Below are 23,864 nucleotides of genomic sequence, written 5' to 3' on the forward strand. Positions count from 1 at the left end.
ATAACCCATCGTTTTTGTCATTTCGTCATTTTTTTTAAATCCTCAAAAATGATGAAAAACGGCGCGCTATAGTATGCCGTACGATATGGGCTATAGCCCATGGTCCAAAATGATGAGAAACGAGGCTAACTTTTTTTTCCGAAATTTCAAAAAACATGGGCTATAACCCATCGTTTTTGTCATTTCGTCATTTTTTTAAAATCCTCAAAAATGATGAAAAACGGCTCGCTATAGTATGCCGTACGATATGGGCTATAGCCCATGGTCCAAAATGATGAGAAACGAGGCTAACTTTTTTTTTCAAAATTTCAAAAAACATGGGCTATAACCCATCATTTTTGTCATTTCGTCATTTTTTTAAAATCCTCAAAAATGATGAAAAACGGCGCGCTATAGTACGCCGTACGATATGGGCTATAGCCCATGGTCCAAAATGATGAGAAACGAGGCTAACTTTTTTTTTCAAAATTTCAAAAAACATGGGCTATAACCCATCGTTTTTGTCATTTCGTCATTTTTTAAAAATCCTCAAAAATGATGAAAAACGGCGCGCTATAGTACGCCGTACGATATGGGCTATAGCCCATGGTCCAAAATGATGAGAAACAAGGCTAACTTTTTTTTTCAAAATTTCAAAAAACATGGGCTATAACCCATCGTTTTTGTCATTTCGTCATTTTTTTCAAATCCTCAAAAATGATGAAAAACGGCGCGCTATAGTACGCCGTACGATATGGGCTATAGCCCATGGTCCAAAATGATGAGAAACGAGGCTAACTTTTTTTTTTTTAATTTAAAAAAACATGGGCTATAACCCATCGTTTTTGTCATTTCGTCATTTTTTTTAAATCCTCAAAAATGATGAAAAACTGCGCGCTATAGTATGCCGTACGATATGGGCTATAGCCCATGGTCCAAAATGATGAGAAACGAGGCTAACTTTTTTTTTCGAAATTTCAAAAAACATGGGCTATAACCCATCGTTTTTGTCATTTCGTCATTTTTTTCAAATCCTCAAAAATGATGAAAAACGGCGCGCTATAATATGCCGTACGATATGGGCTATAGCCCATGGTCCAAAATGATGAGAAACGAGGCTAACTTTTTTTTTCAAAATTTCAAAAAACATGGGCTATAACCCATCGTTTTTGTCATTTTGTCATTTTTTTCAAATCCTCAAAAATTATGAAAAACGGTGCGCTATAGTATGCCGTACGATATGGGCTATAGCCCATGGTCCAAAATGATGAGAAACGAGGCTAACTTTTTTTTTCAAAATTTCAAAAAACATGGGCTATAACCCATCGTTTTTGTCATTTCGTCATTTTTTTTAAATCCTCAAAAATGATGAAAAACGGCGCGCTATAGTATGCCGTACGATATGGGCTATAGCCCATGGTCCAAAATGATGAGAAACGAGGCTAACTTTTTTTTTCAAAATTTCAAAAAACATGGGCTATAACCCATCGTTTTTGTCATTTTGTCATTTTTTTCAAATCCTCAAAAATGATGAAAAACGGTGCGCTATAGTATGCCGTACGATATGGGCTATAGCCCATGGTCCAAAATGATGAGAAACGAGGCTAACTTTATTTTTTTAAATTTCAAAAAACATGGGCTATAACCCATCGTTTTTGTCATTTCGTCATTTTTTTCAAATCCTCAAAAATGATGAAAAACGGCGCGCTATAGTATGCCGTACGATATGGGCTATAGCCCATGGTCCAAAATGATGAGAAACGAGGCTAACTTTTTTTTCCGAAATTTCAAAAAACATGGGCTATAACCCATCGTTTTTGTCATTTCGTCATTTTTTTAAAATCCTCAAAAATGATGAAAAACGGCTCGCTATAGTATGCCGTACGATATGGGCTATAGCCCATGGTCCAAAATGATGAGAAACGAGGCTAACTTTTTTTTTCAAAATTTCAAAAAACATGGGCTATAACCCATCGTTTTTGTCATTTCGTCATTTTTTTAAAATCCTCAAAAATGATGAAAAACGGCGCGCTATAGTACGCCGTACGATATGGGCTATAGCCCATGGTCCAAAATGATGAGAAACGAGGCTAACTTTTTTTTTCAAAATTTCAAAAAACATGGGCTATAAGTTACCCATCGTTTTTGTCATTTCGTCATTTTTTTCAAATCCTCAAAAATGATGAAAAACGGCGCGCTATAGTACGCCGTACGATATGGGCTATAGCCCATGGTCCAAAATGATGAGAAACGAGGCTAACTTTTTTTTTCAAAATTTCAAAAAACATGGGCTATAACCCATCGTTTTTGTCATTTCGTCATTTTTTAAAAATCCTCAAAAATGATGAAAAACGGCGCGCTATAGTATGCCGTACGATATGGGCTATAGCCCATGGTCCAAAATGATGAGAAACGAGGCTAACTTTTTTTTTTCAACATTTTAAAAAACATGGGCTATAACCCATCGTTTTTTTCATTTTTTCATTTTTGTCAAATCATCAAAAATGATGAAAAACGGCGCGCTATAGTATGCCGTACGATATAGGCTATAGCCCATGGTCCAAAATGATGAGAAACGAGGCTACCTTTTTTTCCCAAAATTTCAAAAAACATGGGCTATAACCCATCGTTTTTGACAAATTGCGACAAATGGCATGCTCTTTAGAACATTTAGTCCTGCACTCATTTGAAGTAATGCTGTTGAGTAATGCAAGTGACAGCTAATTCCATTTTAGTCATTGAAAAATAAAATAAACATGCTTTATGTCAGTCAAATTTATTTTTATTTACATTGCTGACTGAATCTGAATTTGGTGAAAGCATCCATGCATACAGTTATTTCCAAAACTGAGGCCCTTCATTGTAATAACATACCATTATGCAACTATGTGCTTTGCAATGTACAGACAGACCATAACACATGAACAAAAAACTGACAATGTATGCACTGTAAACACAGCCTTGTACTGCACAAGGTTTCCATTTGAGTATATGATCATTAATTAAAAAGTAAAATACCTTTTCTTTTTACTCCAATTAATCATTGGACGAATTTACATAATGTATAAACCACACAGCATAATATGATCATAGATATTCTAGAATATGTACACACGACTACATTTACAATAATACAATTTGTGAAAGCCTACAAATTTTTATTAATATTGTCTTCTGTATAACAAACGGCACTTGATAAAACAAAGCACAAACTGTAGAACAGAAAGAAACGGTAGATTTGTAAGTGTCAGAGTTCACACACTGATTCTGCCTGACACATTTCAAGTATTTGAACATGGATTGTGGTGATCAAACAACTTGGAGAACCTTAAGTAGAGGTCATGGTAGAATCTTACTACCATGACAGCCGCATTTTTATTCATTTTGCAATGGATAAAAATATGCACAGCACAATCTTTCCTGGTATTCTGTGGTTCTCTCAGCTCCGATTCTAGTGAAGAATACTGTACTCATGGTTTTCATTCCAGCCACAGTATCAGAGAATAATTTAGTGAACAGTGAACAGAAAGTGAACAGTATAGTCCTGCACCCCAGAATTGGAATTCAGAACTACTGCATTGTGGTAATTTGGTGTAATGAACTGACAATCTGCTTAGTAAAAAAAAGCCAGAGATAACTGGAGATTTTTGAAGGTTAAATTATGGCAGTGCGTTTTGGTTTTGTACATTGGGTTCAAATCAGACATATCAATGAATCACTCCTCTAATACTTTGCTTAGAGGAAAACAACCTTGGAAATACGCTTTGATGTAAAAAATAAAATAAAATAAAAAAGGGGGGGGGGGGGGGGGGGAGGGTTGGGCGGAAGCATCAGTAGCTCGTGATTAAAAGGTTAAACCAAGGATAAGGAGATGCCCTCTGTGAAATAAGGACGCTCTCCCCAGGAGGAAATAAAGTGGATATAGGCTTCTTAGCGGTATGTGGCTTGCTGGGCAGGGCTGGGCTGTGATATGCCAGGAAAATCTCCATGGTAAATCCATACATGCATGTGTTTGAAGATCGAGGTGATGGAGTAAGAGGGGATTGTAAGGGGAATGGAGTATGTAGCAAGGTTTCCCCTCACCCCCATAATATTTGATTCAGTCTTTATTCATGGACATGTGACGTACTGTGCTCCACACGTATGGGGTTGTTCACAACATGGTGGTTAAGTTGAAGGACTGGTGAGAGGATCATCAACAATCCAGGGCAGAGCGCTGGTGTGCCAGAATGAAAGAGTCTGCTCTCCATGAGATATTTCTCCCTCTTGTTACTTCTTTTTTCTGCCATCTTTCTCTGATCTGTCTATCAAAGTCTCCTCAGATTGTGGTCCTCTGTGCAGGTGCCTTTCCTCAGGGTGATGTCATCTACAGCCATCTCCCCGCTCCTGCCTCGCCCACGCTCCCCCTTCAGGATCACCTGGAAAGAGCAATGCAAGGTTGTTGATGATCAGACAGACAGACAGACAGACAGACAGACAGACAGACAGACAGACAGACAGACAGACAGACAGACAGACAGAGTAATACTTACACTCTCCAGGCCTGTGCCCCATAGTGTAATTTGGGTATGCCTCCAACCATTGCCCCCTGTCCTGCCCCAGACTGCTGGGCTGTACTGCTGTCCCTTTTTCACAAACACCTGCAGCATGCCCACATGGTGCCCCGCCAGCTTGTGGCGAAACGACAGACAAAGGTTGCCGTCATTCCAGGGCGGAGTCAGTGGGAGGACCAGCCTCGCCCCACGTCCACTCCTCTTGTTGCCCACCTCAGGGATGGTGAGGTACCGCCCGCCTGTAGGAAGGAGGAAGTACAGATTAAAGGATATTATTACTTGCGCAAGCAGAGCGCGCAAGTAATAATTTCGCCCGGTCTCTTCAACGTGACAGCCGTCAACCACTTTTCTGGGTATGCAAAAAAAACAGCAAATCTGTGCCCGGTTTGCTGGGACCAGACTACACAAACAACCATATGTCTTACGTCATCATTTAGAGCTAGTCATACGTATACTATACACATAACCAGTAAAAATAAAATAGCAAATTGTGCCTGAACTGCTGGGACCAGAGTACGTGGTGTGTATATGTATGACTAGCTCTCAATGATGACGTAAGAAAAATGGTCATCTGTGTAATCTGGTCCCAGCAAACCGGGCACAGATTTGCTGTTTTTCTTGCATACCCAAAAAAATGGTTGACGGCTGTCACTTTTTGGCACAAAGTAACCACAGTATACTGCTAATCAAATTACAACTACATACTATTATAGTATATGTATATGTATACGTATGTCTTACGACATCATTTAGAGCTATACATACGTATACTATACACATAATCAGTAAAAATAAAATAGCAAATTGTGCCTGAACTGCTGGGACCAGAGTACGTGGTGTGTATATGTATGACTAGCTCTCAATGATGACGTAAGAAAAATGGTCATTTGTATAATCTGGTCCCAGCAAACCAGGCACAGATTTGCTGTTCTTCTTGCATACCCAAATAATGGTTGACGGCTGTCACTTTTTGGCACAAAGTAACCACAGTATACTGCTAATCAAATTACAACTACATACTCTATATCAGTGGTTCCCAAAGTGGGGTCCGGGGACCCCCAGGGGTACCTGAGGGAGTTCCAGGGGGGACCCATCTATTTTGTTCATGTTCATAAAGTGCTAAAGTGTTTAAAGCAGTGGTTCCCAAACTTTTTCATGTCAAGGACCCCCAAATTGACACTACTTAGCCCGTGGACCCCCATTTGAAAAGATATGCCAGGGACCCCCATAAGAGAAGACGTCTACATTTAGACGTCTACAGTTAGACGTCTACATTTAGACGTCTACATTTTGTTCATGTTCATAAAGTGCTAAAGTGTTTAAAGCTAAATGTAGACGTCTACATTTAGACGTCTACATCTTGTTCATGTTCATAAAGTGCTAAAGTGTTTAAAGCTAAATGTAGACGTCTACATTTAGACGTCTACATTTAGACGTCTACATTTTGTTCATGTTCATAAAGTGCTAAAGTGTTTAAAGCTAAATGTAGACGTCTACATTTAGACGTCTACATTTTGTTCATGTTCATAAAGTGCTAAAGTGTTTAAAGCTAAAAGTAGACGTCTACATTTAGACGTCTACATTTAGACGTCTACATTTTGTTCATGTTCATAAAGTGCTAAAGTGTTTAAAGCTAAATGTAGACGTCTACATTTAGACGTATACATTTAGACGTCTACATTTAAACGTCTACATTTAGACGTCTACATTTAGACGTATACATTTAGACAGTGTCCCCCTGAGTGCCTCCCCAGTGTGCCTCCCGAGTGCCTTCCCAATGCCTCCCCAGTGTGCCCCTGAGTGCCTCCCCAGTGCCTCCCCAGTGTGCCCCTGAGTGCCTCCCCAGTGTGCCTCCCGAGTGCCTTCCCAGTGCTTCCCCAGTGTGCCCCTGAGTGCCTCCCCAGTGTCTCCCCAGTGCCTCCTCAGTGCCTGCCCAGTGTCCCCCCAGTGTCTCCAATAGCAATACAAGAGCAATAATACAAATTAATCTTAATGTATTAATCGTATTAATTAATGAATCTAATTAATTAATTAATTAATCAAAATTGCGGCCTGTGCCCAGCACCATGCCAAAGCTTTTTCCTGCAGGAAACACTGCTTGTGGTTGTAAATATATTCTTATCCGTGTTGCGAGGATGAGAGGGTACCTGGAAAAATATCTACCCCAAAAGGGGTACCTGGTCCAAAAAAGTTTGGGAACCCCTGCTCTATATAGTATATGTATACGTATGTCTTACGACTTCATTTCAATGAAGACCATTATACTGAAAAAGATAGAACTATAAAGACCTTCATGTCAAGATTAGGCTTTAAACAATTAAATACAAATCCAACAACAGATTTCGGAAGTATTTTAGATCGTGTATATTTTAACAAATTTGAAAGTATTATTACAGAAATTGAAGTTAGAGACACATATTACTCTGATCATGATTTAGTATTAATATCACTATAGTCCAAGATGAAATACATTTAAAACAATTGACAATTTACAATAAGTAATAAAATAATTATACTGTATACCGTATATTACCAATTAACAGCCCATGCGCAAATAACCGCCCAGCTTCTTATAACAGCCCAGGTTCCGACACCATTTTGCGTAATAACCGCCTCCATCAAATAACCGCCCTCCTCCATATAACGGCCCATGGGCCGTTATATGCAAACTTCATCAGCCTCAGCCCTCATTTATATTATTATATGCGTGTTCACCGTGTTGAGTTTGCAGATCTCCGCACGCCATCACCTCACAACAGCGCAACACCAGTCCTCCACAATGATGCAACAAGTGTTGCATCATGACAGCGCTTTGTGAGTTTGGTGCGCGGCGTGCAGTCAGGTCCTCACAAGTATAGTAGCCTACTATAAAACACCTCAGCGCAACAAGTCCTCGCGCAACAAAAAGGTTGATATTTAAATCGTGTTATTCTCGGTCAATCTTTAACCGATTGTTCTAATTCCAAATGGCCTATAATCTGTGAAGTGTAAATTTTCATTGGGTGAAAATCTACCGGTACATAGGCCTACAGTTTATAATGAAATCATGTATTTGTCCGCTGCTTCCCCATGCTCAATCAGAACAGTGGTTACACCTGTGTGTTGATACGCTCCCTCTTACAATTAAATCAAAATGCATTGCCTGCAATGTTTATTGTTTACCATACTAAAAAAAGATTACTGCATGGAACTGTATGTAACCAAATGATGGCCAGGTGCAGACTGGTGCAAAAAGCCGTGGCCGGTGTGCAAAGAAATAGCAGATACAAGCTCACAATGCGTCGAGCCTCAGCGCGTTGTGAGCTTGTAGGTCTTGTACAATATTGTTGCACTAAATTGGAGGAAGATGATGAGTATTGGTATAGCATTGAGATTGCTACAGTCCCACAAGTTTAGTTCCCACAATTATTTTTTTAACAATTCATATTCTACAACATTTCCAAATGTATTTTACCCCATTTCCAGGCCTATGCATTAATGAGGATATTGTAAAAATATTCTTTTGGAAAAAAGAACAGATGTAAAAAAGTAACTAACACTATGTTGTTAGGTTGCAGTGTTTCCTGCAGGAAAAAGCTTTGGCATGGTGCTGGGAGCGGGGGGTTTTGAAAAATTTGATTAATTAATTTGATTAATAAATTAAGATTAATTTGTATATTATTGCTCTTGTATTGTTATTGGAGACACTGGGGGACACTGCAGGGCAGGCACTGGGGAGGCACTGGCAAGACACTGGGGAGACACTGGGGAGGCACTGGGAGGCACTGGGAGACACTGGGGAGGCACTGGGGAGACACTGGGGAGGCACTGGGGAGACACTGGAGAGGCACTGGGGAGGCACTGGGGAGGCACTGGGAGGCACTGGGGAGGCTCTGGGGAGGCACTGGGGAAGCACTGGGGAGACACTGGAGAGGCACTGGGAGACACTGGGGAGGCACTGGGGAGACACTGGGAGGCACTGGGGAGACACTGGGGAGGCACTGGGAGGCACTGGGGAGGCTCTGGGGAGGCACTGGGGAAGCACTGGGGAGACACTGGAGAGGCACTGGGGAGGCACTCAGGGGGACACTGGGGAGGCACTGTAGCTTTGTTTGTTTTTAATTATTATTATGGTAATACCAGTTCCAGACAATATTTGCACTACATGTTACTGTACGTTTATACTGAAACCAAATAATGGCCTTGTGCAGGCCGGTGCAAAAATAAATAACAGCCTATGGCGAATAACGGCCCGGCTTCTTATAACAGCCCGGGGTCCGAATCGATTTTGCATATTAACGGCCCGGGCTACTATTTGGTAATATACGGTAATATATTTTAATTCAGTTTATATACCTTTTTTTTCATCACATATCAATGATTTATTTTTCTGTAAAAAAGTAGGTAGGTAGCAAATAGTTACACCTAATGATTATACATTTCAAACGTTCCTTCACAGAGATACTGAGATGTGACAGTTTACAGCGGTCGAAAGTACTTGCGCCCTCTGCTTGTATGCAAGCAAGTATGCACTCGGCAGAGTGCAGTTCTAGTTCCATCCTGTTTTTTGCATGTTTATTTATTGTTAAAATAAATATTTATTGTTAAAATGTGTGTGTGTGTGTGTGTGTGTGTGTGTGTGTGTGTGTGTGTGTGTGTGTGTGTGTGTGTGTGTGTGTGTGTGTGTGAAAATAACTCAAGAATGGACAGACTTTCATGAAAGTCAATAGGAGTGGTCAGTTTTGGTCAATTTCTTTCAATTTGTATATGTATAGGCTATGTGTTGTTTTCTGTACCATGAGTCCATACTTAAGTTTGAATCGAAACAAATATGTCATTGCATGTCCACGTTTCATTGTCAATTTTCACTTTCAAATCTACAGTAGCTTGTAATATTTCACTCACATGAATAATACAGGCCTTGGGCAATTTGATATTCATAATTAATTAATGTATTTGATGTTATTGTGGAACAGTAATCATTATGGTAATGGTAATATCGCTTCAGGCTAAAAGCTGATTTATGCCTCTAAATTTTCCACATCTAAAGATGGGAATCAAATTAGCTCTATGAAGGGTGTGTGTGTGTGTGTGTGTGTGTGTGTGTGTGTGCGTGTGCGTGTGCATGTGTGTGTGTGTGTGTGTGTGTGTGTGTGTGTGTGTGTGTGTGTGTGTGTGTGTGTGTGTGTGTGTGTGTGCGTGTTATCCATCTGTGAAAAAATGGATTATGGATACTTTCCTGGACGTAGTAACGTGACCACTGTGTGGCTATGTCAGAATAAATGTTTTGTAATATTTAAATGTATTAATGGAAGTCAATTGAACTCAGATCTAGCTGAAAGCTTGCCTAAGTCATACGTCATAGATGTTAATAGTCGTCCATGACGTATGTCGAAACCCAGCCTAATTTCTTTACAAATATGCAATTGGACATTTTTGCCTAAAGGTGGCACTAGAGCAAAGGCCACCGGGTCACCAAATCGGCACAGTACATCCTATGGGAAGCCTGAATGTGCTTAGAAAGTTTCATCAATACAGTTGTTTCTAAGATATGTTGTTTGGGAGTATAATGAGTGTGCTAAGGAAAGGCCATGGTCACCAACATCAGTAGGGGATCATGAAGGCAAATTTCCAAGGCAAACGAGCCATTCGTGTTGAATATATGGCTACAAACAGAACTTAAAATACATCCAAATACTCCTTCTACTACTGTATAATACTATTTTGTGATATCATGCAGTATTTTTAAATCCAAGCACATCTACATTTCTATTTTATAATGCAAAATGTGGCGGTTACCAATATTTGTTAGTCTACTTGAAGTTATGATATGTACAGTATATTTACAGTATATAAGATGCACATTTGCTGACCTCATCAGTGCATGATAACACATTCTACAGCACCTGTTTTATATAATGGATTTTCTTTTTCTGCATAGAATGTGAATTACCTAGCATAAAATGCCTATCTGCATTTAATTTAATTTGTGCCTTTGAGGTCTACTTAGAAAGATCTCATATTTCTTGCTAAAAGTGATTTACCTCACCAATTGAGCTGCTTTTGTGTACATGGGAATTTAAACAGTTCTCAAGACATCGTGTTTAGGAGTGCGATATGATTTTGTGAACATTTGTATGGTTATACGAAAATCTTCATGGCAATCCAGGCAGTTTTCAAGATAGGCATTCTTGTTTAGGAGTACAATGTGTACGCTAGAGGAAAAGCCAGGTCACCAAAATCAGTAGGCGTCATACACTTGGGATGGAAATCCAGACGGTAGTTTAAGAGATATCTATTATCTACTGTATGTTATACGTTTGTGTTTGTAAAATTATACAGACATTTCAGAATACATTATGCTGCTTTGGCAGAGGACTGTGCTCTACTGAGTGCCTTCTTGTTCTTTTATATATATACAGTAGTGCTGATCTAGTCCTCATGGGGACAGAATTCATCACATTTTCTCATTAGGGCTCCATGTAAAACAGTTGCTTGCTCCCATTAAAGTAAGCCACAGGTGTCACAGATGGATGCTCATCTGCATGAGTTTCTAGAGCGAAAGCACTCACTGTCATGTTTTATATGGCGGATAATCCACTGGCAAGCAATTTGTTTTTGCCAACGGCTGATTTGCGTCTGGCTTATTAGCCAGGCTACTGCATCGTAAGACCTCTGGACGCCATGCCATATTTTGAGTCCAACAACACTGATTACTGCAGAATCTTGTAATCAATTTGAAAATCAGATTTGATTAAAGATTCAGTTTGAAAACATTTAACTTATATGCAAACAATTAAATGTCAAAAATAGCAGCTCTACATTCATCGCATTGTGACATGTTGACATGTTGCTATTTAAAAATAAAGTGTGGAGTGAGTGGTGCAACTCTGTGTGGGGGTCCCCGGAACGTCCAGACCTACAGAAACGCTTCTCCCCTCCGCCTGCGTCCGAAACGGTTGAGAAATTAGAGAGTTACCGTGTGGGGGTCCCTCTACTGTACTGTACTGTACTGTACTGTCACACCTAAAATCATCATATACTTATACAGTTAATATGTGTGTGTGTATTAGGCTGCACAACAGTGACACTTGGTGATGAAAACCAACCAAACGCTATTTTCGTGCTCAGACACAGCCAGGGACACAGGGACCCAGCCAGAGACACACAAAGCTCCGTATAGGAAAAATAAATTAGGATTACAAATTGGGACACATTGGCTGCATAAATTCCAATACTGGTGTACTGGAAAAAATCAGACCCGTCTGAAGTGAGTGGTACTGTACTGTACTGTACTGTACTGTACTGTACTGTACTGTACTGTACTGGCCCTCCTCCCTGGCCTGTGTGTGTCTGTGTGTTAGGCTGTGCAACAGTGACACTTTGTGGTGAACAAACGCTATAACGCTATTTTCGTGCTCGGACACAGCCAGGGACGCAGGGACAGACCCAGGGACCCAGCCACACACATAGCTGTCTGGTAGTTTGAGTGGTTGCACCACTCAAAAAGAAAAAAGTCAAATAATAGCCAATATATCAGCCAAAAGGATACATTAGTCTGGCTCTATGGGTGAGGTCGACGTCAATTACCTGATGGGTCTGCTGTTGTCTCCCAGTGCAGGTCACCATCTTTGTCCCTGATCCAGCCACACAGACCATGGTCAAATGAGCAGCTCAAATACCCAGAGTCTGTACACAGTGAAAAACACACAATTTTTAGATTTCTTTTTGTGTCTGAAAAGAACAAAAACATGTAGGTGGAGAAAGAAAATGAAATATGCTCTCCCTTCTTGATAACTACAGTACATTCAATATGCTCCAAACAAGGCATTCACGGCAGAAACTCTGTATCTCTGCATTTCATCTTTATATGTTTATGTTTTTAAATAACCAGAGGTTCGGGCCGCACCGATCCGAACGATGTCCGAGTGTCAGGGGCTTTGACAGAGTACCAGTTGTACATGTCTGTGTGTGTCACTTTTACAGTATGCCCATATATGGAGATCCCTTTATCTGTCAGTCTTTGTCCCTTGTATGACCATAAATGGAGATCCATGATGTCCAAGTGTGTCGTGGTGTTGGTGGGCAGTGCCGGATTTAGAGTAGTAGTGGCCCCTGGGCGAGATAAGATTTCTGGAGCCCTCTCTGGGGTATTTGGTTTAATTTTGGTGTAATTTTGACAGACAGACAGACAGACAGACACTAGTCGCTGTCCATGGTGCTGAATGCATGCAGCCACTAGGTGTGTGTGTCCGTGTGTGTGTGTGTGTGTGTGTGTGTGTGTGTGTGTGTGTGTGTGTGTGTGTGTGTGTGTGTGTGTGTGTGTGTGTGTGTGTGTGTGAGAGCTCTCAATGTTCTAACCGTAACAACTAAATATAACTATAAATATAACTAACACAAATCTCACTTGAATTGGATTGCAATACTATACAATTTCATAATTTCTTTTAGTCTGGGGCCCTCGGGCTGCAGCCCACCCTAGCCCAATGGTAAAACTGGGCCTGTTGATGGTTAATGCAGTGGACACAATGATATGAGAGTGAGTTCCTTCCTGCATATGATGGTGAGTTCCTTCCTTCATAGTAAGAGAAAATTAGCAAATTAGCACAAATTTGTGGGCGTGGAATTCTCTCAATTGTAATAATTGCGAACGCAGTGATTGCAAACGCAGTGAGCACTTACTATGAGACCTAGCAGATCATGTCTGTCTGTCTGTGTGTGTGTGTGTGTCTGTGTGTCTGTCTGTCCCGCTATCCAAATATGGAGTGTGTTGCATCAGCAATCACTCAGCTCCATATATGGGCACAAAAGGGGCCAGGTCCACTCAGCTCCATATATGGGCACAAAAGGGGCCAGGTCCACATATACAGTAACAGCGGGACAGACACACAGACAGACAGACAGACAGACATGATCTGCAGGGTCTCAGCTGCGTTCGCTTCCCGCGTTTGCGCGTCTTACTGGTAGATAAAATGTACATTCAGAGGAATTCACAATTTACCCTTTTCATGGCAGCCATATTGGCGTAAATAGTTGTGTCCTTCACAGTTGTTACCAATATTGTCTCACAAAGCCTGGTGGTTTTCTTCGGTGTCCCATTTGTTGAATTTAAATTTTCCCCAGACGAAGATCTCTCATCGTCCAGGTACACAAGACTAATTAAGACTCTGTCCAATTTAGTGTCAATTTCTGAGCCTTTCTAGTGAGCCGAGGAACACATATAATGCTATATCCATAGATGCATAAACAAATTAAACCATTTGAAAATTGGTTCCACAATAGCATGTTGGCTCAAACATGTACACATTGGCTGTGAAAAGAATACATATTGCTCAAAGTTGAGTACAAATCTGGGTTGACTGTCCCATTATAGAAGCATCCCTAGTTCAATCACCCCTGCAGCTATCTTCCGCGCCAAAGTGCCTTTCAGCAAGGCGAATCGGTTATATGACTGATGTTTATAACTTCTGTCATAGTAATAGATCAATGGGATGATGTACTGATAGATAATAAAAACAAATCTAGTCTCTGTCAGTTTTTGTTGCTGTACTGCACAGTGCACAATGTGTGCGATTATCCCCCTCCAGCCACAGTTTGCATAAATGCCACAAACCACAGCAAAGTGCAATCCAGTGATGACAGTAATAATCTACTACAAATGATCATTTCATTTCTGGCAGCACTGCCTTGATGACAGTTGGATAATAGTTGGGGGACATGAGAAAAAAAACAAGTGCTTCTTCTATACACACATTTCTGTACAGATTGGATATGGATATGAGAATAGCATCCGTCTTTGTGCCCCTGAAATCGGTTTGTGCAAAACACTTCACACTTCATTTTCTAAGCCAATGAAAATACCTTCTCTCATAGCCAATGACACACCATGAGCCAAACCAATGACACACTATGAGCCAAAATAAGCACAAAGCCAAACCATTAAGCAATTTCAATTGTGTATCATTGGCATCAGTAAATCACAAAGGTCTACACATAGCTGTCTGTTTCCTGATACTAACTAGACATTGCTCTTCCTTATTATCTATGGAAACCTTTTATATCCAAAACTTTAACTTTTCAGAAAATGAAAAAAATAAAACAGAAGCTGGGTTCCAATGGATCCATTGTAGTTACCACTTTCACATATATAATTTTGTATTACATTTTTGAATAGCAGATCTATAAGCTCACAACGCACAGCACCATGACAAGCTGTGAGCTTGTAGATTGGCTATCTTTGCTACTTTTGTGTGACACTGTAGTATGACAAAGAAAGAAAGACAATCTGGATGATGATGTGGAGATATGAGGTTTTTGCCCGACAGCAACGTTATGCTTCGTGTTGATGTGGTGGTTGGTAATCATACTGAAAAATGTCCCGATGGTTATGCGGCTCACGATCACCACAGTAATCTACTTCCAAATGAATCAATTAATCATCCAAGCAGTCACTCTAGCAATCATCTTAAAGTGAAAAGTGTGAAAAAGTCTTTGACGGAGCACTCTGGGCCGTGGGCCATCGTTTTAAAATGGAATCAGCCAGATGTCATCAGCAGGCAGGGCACAACGCCGACGGCACGCCTATCAAAACACACCTGGTCACTATCACCTCCTTCCTTCCTTTGGCTGCTTTCCGGAGGACTGCGGCAATTGTTTGTCAGGTTTGCCTTAGCAACTCATCTGTCACTATTTGATATGTGAGCTCTGTCATCTGTAAGCAGGTAGCCAGGTACACTGCAAAATCCGGAGTGACTCATTCGTTATTGTTGGGACTATATTTGTCATTGTGCATTTCAGAGAGTGTAAAATAAATTCTGTTGAGGTCCATTTTAACACTCTCAGAGTCAGGGGCTGTTGGGCATAATCTTTGACTTCATTCTCTGAATAAGGCTGTCGGGAGAGGTCAAAGGAATGTGAGTGGCATGCATGGAGACACACAGTGTCGTGAAATAAAAACGCTTGGGCCACGTCACTGGCTTTGATGGAGGGAGTGTAAAACAGCCGTTGATTCGTGGTGCAAGGTTGTACTGAAACACCCTGCTGGACTGTATTACATTACTAGAGAGTAGAACGAGAATGTGATATTGAGCCCATATACTGTGGAGAGGATAAGAATGTGATGTACAGTATGGTTCTTTGGAATGGAACATCGAGTGGGGAGGCACAAAAGACAAGCAAAAGAGACGCATAGTCTAATACAGGGGTTTTCAACTCATTATGAAACAGGGACCACGACCCAGACTGAGAATCAGCCTGGGGACCACTGTTGTGTTGGGAGGGGGGATATGGGTGTGGTGTGAGGGAAACATCTTGAAATGAAATTAGGTTGACTGTTAAGGGCTTAATTTAATTTGTTAATTTGAGGTGAATTAAATCAAGCCCTTAACAGTCATTATTTAAAGGAGATATGTTAGTGGTCCAGAGCTAAAAAATAATAAAAGATTGAGAACCACTGATCTATTACTATCACATGGTTGCCTTTATTCTGTTCTCTTAACCTTCCATATTAAACTCATGTTAACTGATTCATTGCAATTTATATGAGCGAGCAGACACATGTGCTTGATTATATTTAATATAGACACATTTCCTAATAATGGTGACTCAACCAGTCAATCTGGTTCACTTTCACTTTCAGTTTTAATTTAGATTATATGGACACATTTCCTAATAATGGTGACTCAACCAGTCAATCTGGTTCACTTTCAAATTCAAATTCCCTTTTCTCTGGCCATTCTTGACATCCGACTTCCCAGTAAATTACAACATTGATGTGGCATCATAAATTACATCATCACCAGGTCGTTAGAGGTAGCACACTGAATCGGTGATGGGCACAATTGACTGGCTTCTTGTACATTGAAATATTAGGCAGAGATGTTGCTCTCATCCAGTCCAACATAAATGTAGTGCAACAACATTACAAAAAAATATACAGTCATATAAGCTCAAGCATAGTGCTCAGGCAATATGACTAGTAGAAGATCAGATAAGTGAACATGGGGAAGAAGAAAAAAATAATTGAGGAGAGTAGAAGCCAAGGTGAAGATCTCTCATCATAAACTTTAATCAAAAACTCCACAGATACATTGTGCTTACCTGGGTCATCCTTTGATTCTTCAGCTGTGTTGCCCAGTTCGATATCAAAGTCAATCCCCAGGACGGTGTTCTGGCCGTGGTTCCGAGGGACTGAAGAGAGAAAGTGGGGTTGAAGTCAGAGGATTATATTGAGAATGAGGTAAGGCTGCCTTATAAAAGCAAACCGAACTAACTATTTATTATGCTTTAAAAGTCACATCTGCACCAACCGTGTGTTTGGATGGAGAGGAGATACCGGCTTATATGCTTTGAATCACTGCTTGTTTATTTAATTTCTTTTTTATTATAATTATCTATGGAGTGCATTGAGTTGCACTCACTGTATGAAAAACGTTATAAATTAGATTCTGCTCTTTAATGTAGAACAGTGAGAACACACATAACACCAAGACAATGAACAGAGAACAACCTCTCCAAGTGTCTGATACTTGGCCACAATTTCAGAGTCCAAATGACAAATAACTTCAAACTTACTTTGAAAGATCATAAAAGATGTCCTTTTAAATTTCCCATCCAAATGCCAGCCACGAAACTCCCTGACATTTAAACGTTTAGTGGCAATGGGCAGCAGTCCGAGCTGGGGTAACCTACAGTATGACTGTTTGCTTTATGGGCATAAAACAGCCATTCTCTGGTCATAATTTGAGTCTCTGCCACTGTACTAAACCTTGAAATCCCTGTCTTAAATGTACAGAGGAGTATTGTACATCACCAGTCCCTGTTTACATCGACAGGCTATTATGGCCTCCATAAAACATGTACTGTATGGTGGCCTGCCTGCGACAGTCACCAAGGCCATATGAGGAGACTCTCTCCATGGATCATATAGGGAGGGACAGACTAGAATATGCCAGTACAGATAGTAATATGACACTACAATTTCGGGGGGTCTGACTGCCTGACAATTAAGCATCTGCTCATGAGAAATGTTACCGTCTGCATAACTGTGATGCATGCTATCAGAATATCTGGTAACACTCTGATAATACTGTAGCACTGAACTACAGTATAAATAATCATGTATTTGCTTGTATTTCATACGTTACTAATTTGTAGCTACTGTTTGACACCCACTTTATTAGTGAAAAATTACTGTGTCTTGGCCTGGGTGAGATCAATAATAGCACTGCTTATTGCCACGGACTATAATTTCACTGTACTGTAGCTTTTATTCATCCACCGCAGTAGGATATAAGTACATGGGTTACTTTGTAGGCATGGTAAAACTCTACTGACAGCTGTACAGCCTGTAATACAAGGTACAGTATACACACATTGATACAAAGAGAGTCAAATGTGAGAAGGAATGTAGCGAGAGTAATGAGATCGTCATCTGTTTCTGATGCAACGGCTAAGTAACTGCGGTGGCAACCGAACCCTCAGCCACACAAACACACAGTGAGACAGGCATGTGTGTCCACATGGAGACATGAAGAATCAGAGACACACACACGCGCTCGCGCGCGGGCGCACCCATGCATGCATGCACGCGCACACACACACACACACACACACACACACACACACACACTCACTCACACGCGCGGGCGCACTCTGAAATAGCCTCGGACTGAAATAGTTTCTTTCTATGAACAGCTTGTCGTCACACTGCCAGAAATACTGGCCCAAGTTGAAGTTATTAAAGGTCAACTGACACATGGGCCATGAAACATTGTCCTTGTTGTCCTTTAGATGCCCATAGTGTGTGATCTACTGCCCTGCAAACTCCCTCCAATTCCATTACACTGACCTCTATCTCCATATTTCTGATATGATTGAATACTGTTTTCCTGGCTCTAAAATGCATTTGCAAAATGCCACGTCACAATTAAAGCATGTTGTCAAAGAATGCAACAATACAACATTTTAACATTGTCACTTGATGTGTTATGTTTATGATATAGAGGCAATCAATAGTGAAAAATTTGGACACACAAATGCACTCATGTACACACACACACACACACACACACACACACACACACACACACACACACACACACACACACAAACACAAGAGCAACTCATCCACAGATGAATCTCAATGAATTGAGTACTAAGCAGACCTTGTATTGACTTATCCTTCCAAGACAATAGTTACCCCTAGAGAACTGTACAGGTCTGAATGGTTGACCCCTACAGTAAGCAGGTTTGGTGGCTCTGAGGGGCATTTTCCTAGCATAGATTGTATCCACTTATCTCCTAAGAGGTAAGGGTCACTGCACATCAATACAATTCTGTGATCGCCTTTTATCCTATGATGATAAACCTTTATTCTGGTCTCTTCCAGGATAGCAATGAACTCATCCACACTAGGACACGAGAGGTCAGTGAATGTTTAAATGAGTATGACAGTGATGTGAATCTTCCTTTGCAAACACCACATCAAACCCAGTTGAACTCCTAGGGGAGATTTTGGACCGACATGTTACATAGCGCTTTCCACCACCATTATCAAAACACCAAATGAGGGAATATATTTAGTTAGAAGAATGGTGTTCCATCTCTCCAGTAGGTTTGCAGACTTGTACAATCTACAAAGCACAATGAAGCTGTTCTGGTAGCTTGACACGTTATAAGACCCTTTATGTTGTTTTTTTGTTTAATTTGTCACCATATGTATTACTGTACAGTATGTATGGTGATTATAATTATGCATAGAATACAGTCATATATTAGCAAGTACATTAGAGTACATGCACAAAGCAGCTACTGTACTAGCTGCTTTTTCCAGTGGTGCAAAGTGCAAACATATAGTAAGTAGCCTATATTGCTGCATCTGAACATTTTGCATTGTGGTCTTCAAGTCCCCCTGTGCTGGGTTGTACCACCTGGCAGCCACAGGGATGAATTGATAGCCAGAGAAATCTGGAAGAATTCAACACTCACACCAGACTCCCAAGATATTCCAGGCATCTACAGTATGGCTGTGTGCGTGTGTGCATGTTTGTGTCTGTGCATGTTTGACTGGAAATGTTATTGTAAGATTTTGTGTGTGTGTGTGTGTGTGTGTGTGTGTGTGTGTGTGTGTGTGTGTGTGTGTGTGTGTGTGTGTGTGTGTGTGTGTGTGTGTGTGTGTGTGTGTGTGTGTATCCATGCGCGCGTGTGTGTGCGACGCATGTGTGTGTGCGCCTGTGAGAGAAAGACAGAGAGAGACAGTGTGCAGGTGAGAATTTCTGTAGCCGTGCCTATGTCTGTGTTTGTATTTAATGGGACTTAGGCATTAGGCTGATAGCAGATTCCTCATTTAATCTGTTGGAGAACAATAACCTGGCAATCAGGGCCCTGCCTATTTATCTGCAGTAGTTAGTGATTATGTTTTAATGAAACATACCACCATGCAATCTGCGTTGCATGGTGGCCAGTGACATATTAACAGGACAGTCACTTTATGCTCTTTCTACTATTTGACACCACGTAGTGAGCTGATAAACAAGAGAATAAACCTTTTCATTAAATAATCCATATCAATCCAACATCTATGTTCAGGTGATGCACTGGTTAGATGTGTCTATACGTGTTGTCCTTTATGTTGGTTTGTCCTTTGCCTTGTCTTTTTCATTCCTGGCAAATATTTGGGTGGTCAATAAGAGCTCAGCGCCATGGGGGATTTATGCTCTGCCAACTTGACCAGTAAACAAAGCTTTAATCTAATGACCCAAAATGCGATAAGACATCAAACACATGGGCTGTATTATTCACATCAATGGTTTTTAACCTCCTCAGGCCCCAAAATAGTTATATTTTTGAACTGGGGACCACCTAAAATAGTCATATTTGAACTGGGGACTCCCCAAAATGATCATATTCTTTTAACTGGGGACCCCCCAACATAATCATACTTGAAGTCATGTGGGGTCCTGACCCACAGGCTGAGAACAACTGATCTAGACAGATGGTAAGCTAATGGTTCAGGGAATTGCTTGTTAAGATTTAAAACTGATATATAAATATAAGAATTAAACATTGTGGAACAACATAATGATGTTTGTTTCTCAATTATAGATTTGTGTAACTTAATTTACTAACGCTAAAATGTAGTTTTTGAAATAAAGACAAACATGGCTTGTGTATTTTAATATAAACTCTGCACTGTATGTTGTGTTAATGTGCTTTTGTATTTTCAATTTCATCCTAGATTGCACATAACGAAGTGGCTCACCCTGGGCTTTAAAAAAATATTTATTTTCTTTAAAATCTTCTAAAAGTCAATATAGCACTGTATTTTGTCAAGAGTTCGCTGGTGTATGTAAAAGTGACTGCCAACAGCCTCAGGCCAGTGGCATTCACGTGACTCTGTATGAAATGGGTTAACATAATACAGACAGGTCTGGGCACTGACTCACCAGGGACGTGATCTACTGTATGTACAGTAGGTATCTTCATAGTTTAATGAGATGTGAGATCCTAAATGTTCTTAAACTCTGAGAGTTGCTTACATTACATAGCTGTCGTGTGGAAACCATTCCTTTTTTCTTTTTCTTTGATTTGTAAATAAACAGTGAACATTTGTGTGGCACTCTTGTATATTTTCTTAGTTACAAATGGATGAATGAGCACACGGTTTAGTCATTTTTAGGATTCAGGGCAGGACATGCAAATTCAGTCACATAAGGAACACGTGATACGAGGATGAATCATTTTTCTTTTTCACATTGGCAGTTCATTCTAAAAGTATTTAGCCATGTTTATTTGCGTTTTTTCTTGTGTATTTTCCATTTTTAATCATAACTCATGTGGGAGAAACTGTGGAGTTGTGATGAAGAGGGATTGTTTCATATTTGATGCTCCAATAAACTTGCTAAAATATAGTATGAAAACTAATACACTCCCACAAGACAGACATGCAGTTCACTCTAAAGAACCTAATAGAAAATCCAATCCAATTATCATCGTACCAATGTCTGGAAGACAAAGTGTGGTCTACTGCAAGATAAAATGAATTTGCTTCACCATTTCTCCACGTGGCCTAACTGTGCTGGTTATTGTGGGAGCGAGGTGGAGAAGAGCAAATGGTTTGTATAATAAACCATTATACTGTGTGCAGTCACTACATTGTATTACTTTTTATTACCCTGAAGAAGGCATTTTGCTGCCGAAACATTGGTAATCCAATAAAATGTTTTTTGCATCGTGACTACGAGCTGTGCAACCTCTCCTTCTTATCTTCAAGTTTGTCTCCCATGGTCAGCACCTCCCCACTATTGGTGTGCGGACTACTTTTTTGTTTGCTTTGATTACTTTGAGTTTCCTCACAAACAGAAAGGTAGCTCAAGTTAGTTGGCTTCGGTTCAAGAAAGGAGAACCGTGGGGGTTTGCAAGTGGAAACCAGGAACATCAGTGTCGATTTAACTCTGAGAGCGTAAAAATTGATTGAATCCTGTGGGATTTTACTGTTGCATTACCAAACCCATATGAAGAAAAGGAAAACATTCTTACTGTGGACATCTCCTCTCTGCTTGGTCACTTCCTTCTGTATGGAGTTGTCTACAGGGGTGACAGGATCAGGCTGAGGCGGCCGTCTTGTGGGTGGCGGTGGTGGAGTGATGGGCGGCAGACGTCTCGGGGGGACGTAGGGCTTGCGTGTGGGCACTGCTGGTCTCCTGGTGGGCACTGCTGGTCTCCTGGTGGGTACCGCTGGTCTCCTGGTGGGTACCGCTGGTCTCCTGGTGGGTACCGCTGGTCTCCTGGTGGGTACCGCTGGTCTCCTGGGGGGAACCCAGGGCTTTCGGGTGGGGATAGATGGCTTACGTGGGGCGGGCGTTGCTCTCTTTGGAGGGAGCGTTGGCGGTTTAGATGTGGTTGTTGCAGTAGTAGTCGTGGGTGTTGTAGTAGTTTTAGGGGGGATTCTTTTGGCAGTCAGAGGCGGGCGGATGGTGGTGGTTGTTCTCCTGTGGTCAGTGTCAGGAATGTGGTTGTGGTGGTTTGGAGGTTCCCATGGATTTCCACGCCTTGGGGGTAGGATGGACACCTTAGGAATAGCTGAGAGATAACAGATGATGATCATTTTAAGTCTCTTTTGTCAGTTGTAATTGACATGGCAGAAAAGTTAATGAAAGTTAATGGTTGCATCATGCATGTTAAGATGATGTGTTGAAATAAAACAAGATGGGCTCTAATAACGGTGTGGCTTCCATGTGGATCTCAGAGGTCCTTCTTTTGTCTGCAGTGTGCATAAGACATTTGGCACTGACCTGACATAGTTGAACTGGGGCAACTATATCCGCTAGCAGACATAGTTGACCCAGGGTAACTCTTTGCTCAGATATTGTTTGATTTAAATCATACTATTGCTATAGTACAGCATTTCATGTACTGCATATTGTTATTCAATGAGTTAAGACAAAATTAAACACTGAAGTTTTGGCTTATTTTGTTGAATGTCATTTTTTGTTTAAATAAATAGTCACACACTTAGGTATGTTGCTTCATGTGCCTGTTAAATATTCAAAAGTGGCGTTTTGGTATCCGTATGGACTCCTAGGCATCAGTACCAGAACTAAACATTTCCGAAGCTACCCAGCATAAGACACAGGTCACGAGTGCGTCTTTTGCGAACCTCTGACATCATGAGAAAAGAGCTATGCCTGTGTGGCAAATGCACACTCTCTGGCTGCTGAGTCACCAGGGCACCCTGACATATGAGTCCTTCTAAGTTAATGAGGCATGACATTGGTGGCCAATTGCAAGGGCCGGCAGAGCTTTGGAGAGGAAAAAGCCCTTCGGCCTAGTCTTTCATCTACAGTAGGCTACAGTCTTCACCTGAGACCTCCTGAAAATCTATTCACAGATCAGTCTCTCGGCTATTCATCGCTCAAAATAATCAGGTATGTGGGATTTGTTCTCCCTTCTTACATCACCTCTGGGAGGGAGAACATTCAAGATAATTTTCACTTGGTGAACTGTTATAAGGCACGTACACAACATTAGTATTTGTTTGTGAGATCAATAAAGTTGGTCTGTGTGTATAGTTGTCTGTACAGTATACTGTATGTGTGCATGCGTGTGCACGTGAGTCCGCATGTGTGTGTATGCATCTGAGTGAAGTGTGTATGCAGAGCGATTGCGCTGTTCAAAGGTGCAGCCTTGTCCTCAAGATGACATTTGCTTGGCTGACTGGCTGTCATCAAAGCTTTACAATACGTTCCTTTGCATGCATTGTTCTGTCTAGCACATTGTTCAGGAGAGGGTTACTAGAGCTGGGGAGGAACTTCACAAGGGGTTCATGAGTGAGGAGAGAGAAGCAAGTGGTTT

The 23,864-nt window shown here is 40.9% G+C and overlaps 1 protein-coding gene across 5 annotated transcripts in view; it reads right to left on the minus strand.

The window, feature by feature from the left end:
• Positions 1-3,796: 3,796 nt before the first annotated feature.
• npnta (nephronectin a) overlaps positions 3,797-23,864 on the minus strand; it is a 73,703-nt gene continuing 53,635 nt past the window's right edge. For all 5 annotated transcript variants that reach the window (XM_080760055.1, XM_080760053.1, XM_080760056.1 and 2 more), the window contains 5 exons: positions 22,050-22,592; positions 16,611-16,700; positions 12,102-12,200; positions 4,512-4,771; positions 3,797-4,397 (listed from right to left, as the gene is read on the minus strand). In XM_080760055.1, coding sequence (XP_080616181.1) covers positions 4,287-4,397; positions 4,512-4,771; positions 12,102-12,200; positions 16,611-16,700; positions 22,050-22,592 — 1,103 coding nt within the window. In that variant the 3' untranslated portion in view covers positions 3,797-4,286. The remainder of the gene's footprint in view (positions 4,398-4,511; positions 4,772-12,101; positions 12,201-16,610; positions 16,701-22,049; positions 22,593-23,864) is intronic.

Source organism: Protomyctophum bolini (assembly GCF_963924005.1).
Source record: "Protomyctophum bolini genome assembly, chromosome: 3".
Lineage (NCBI taxonomy): Eukaryota > Metazoa > Chordata > Actinopteri > Myctophiformes > Myctophidae > Protomyctophum > Protomyctophum bolini.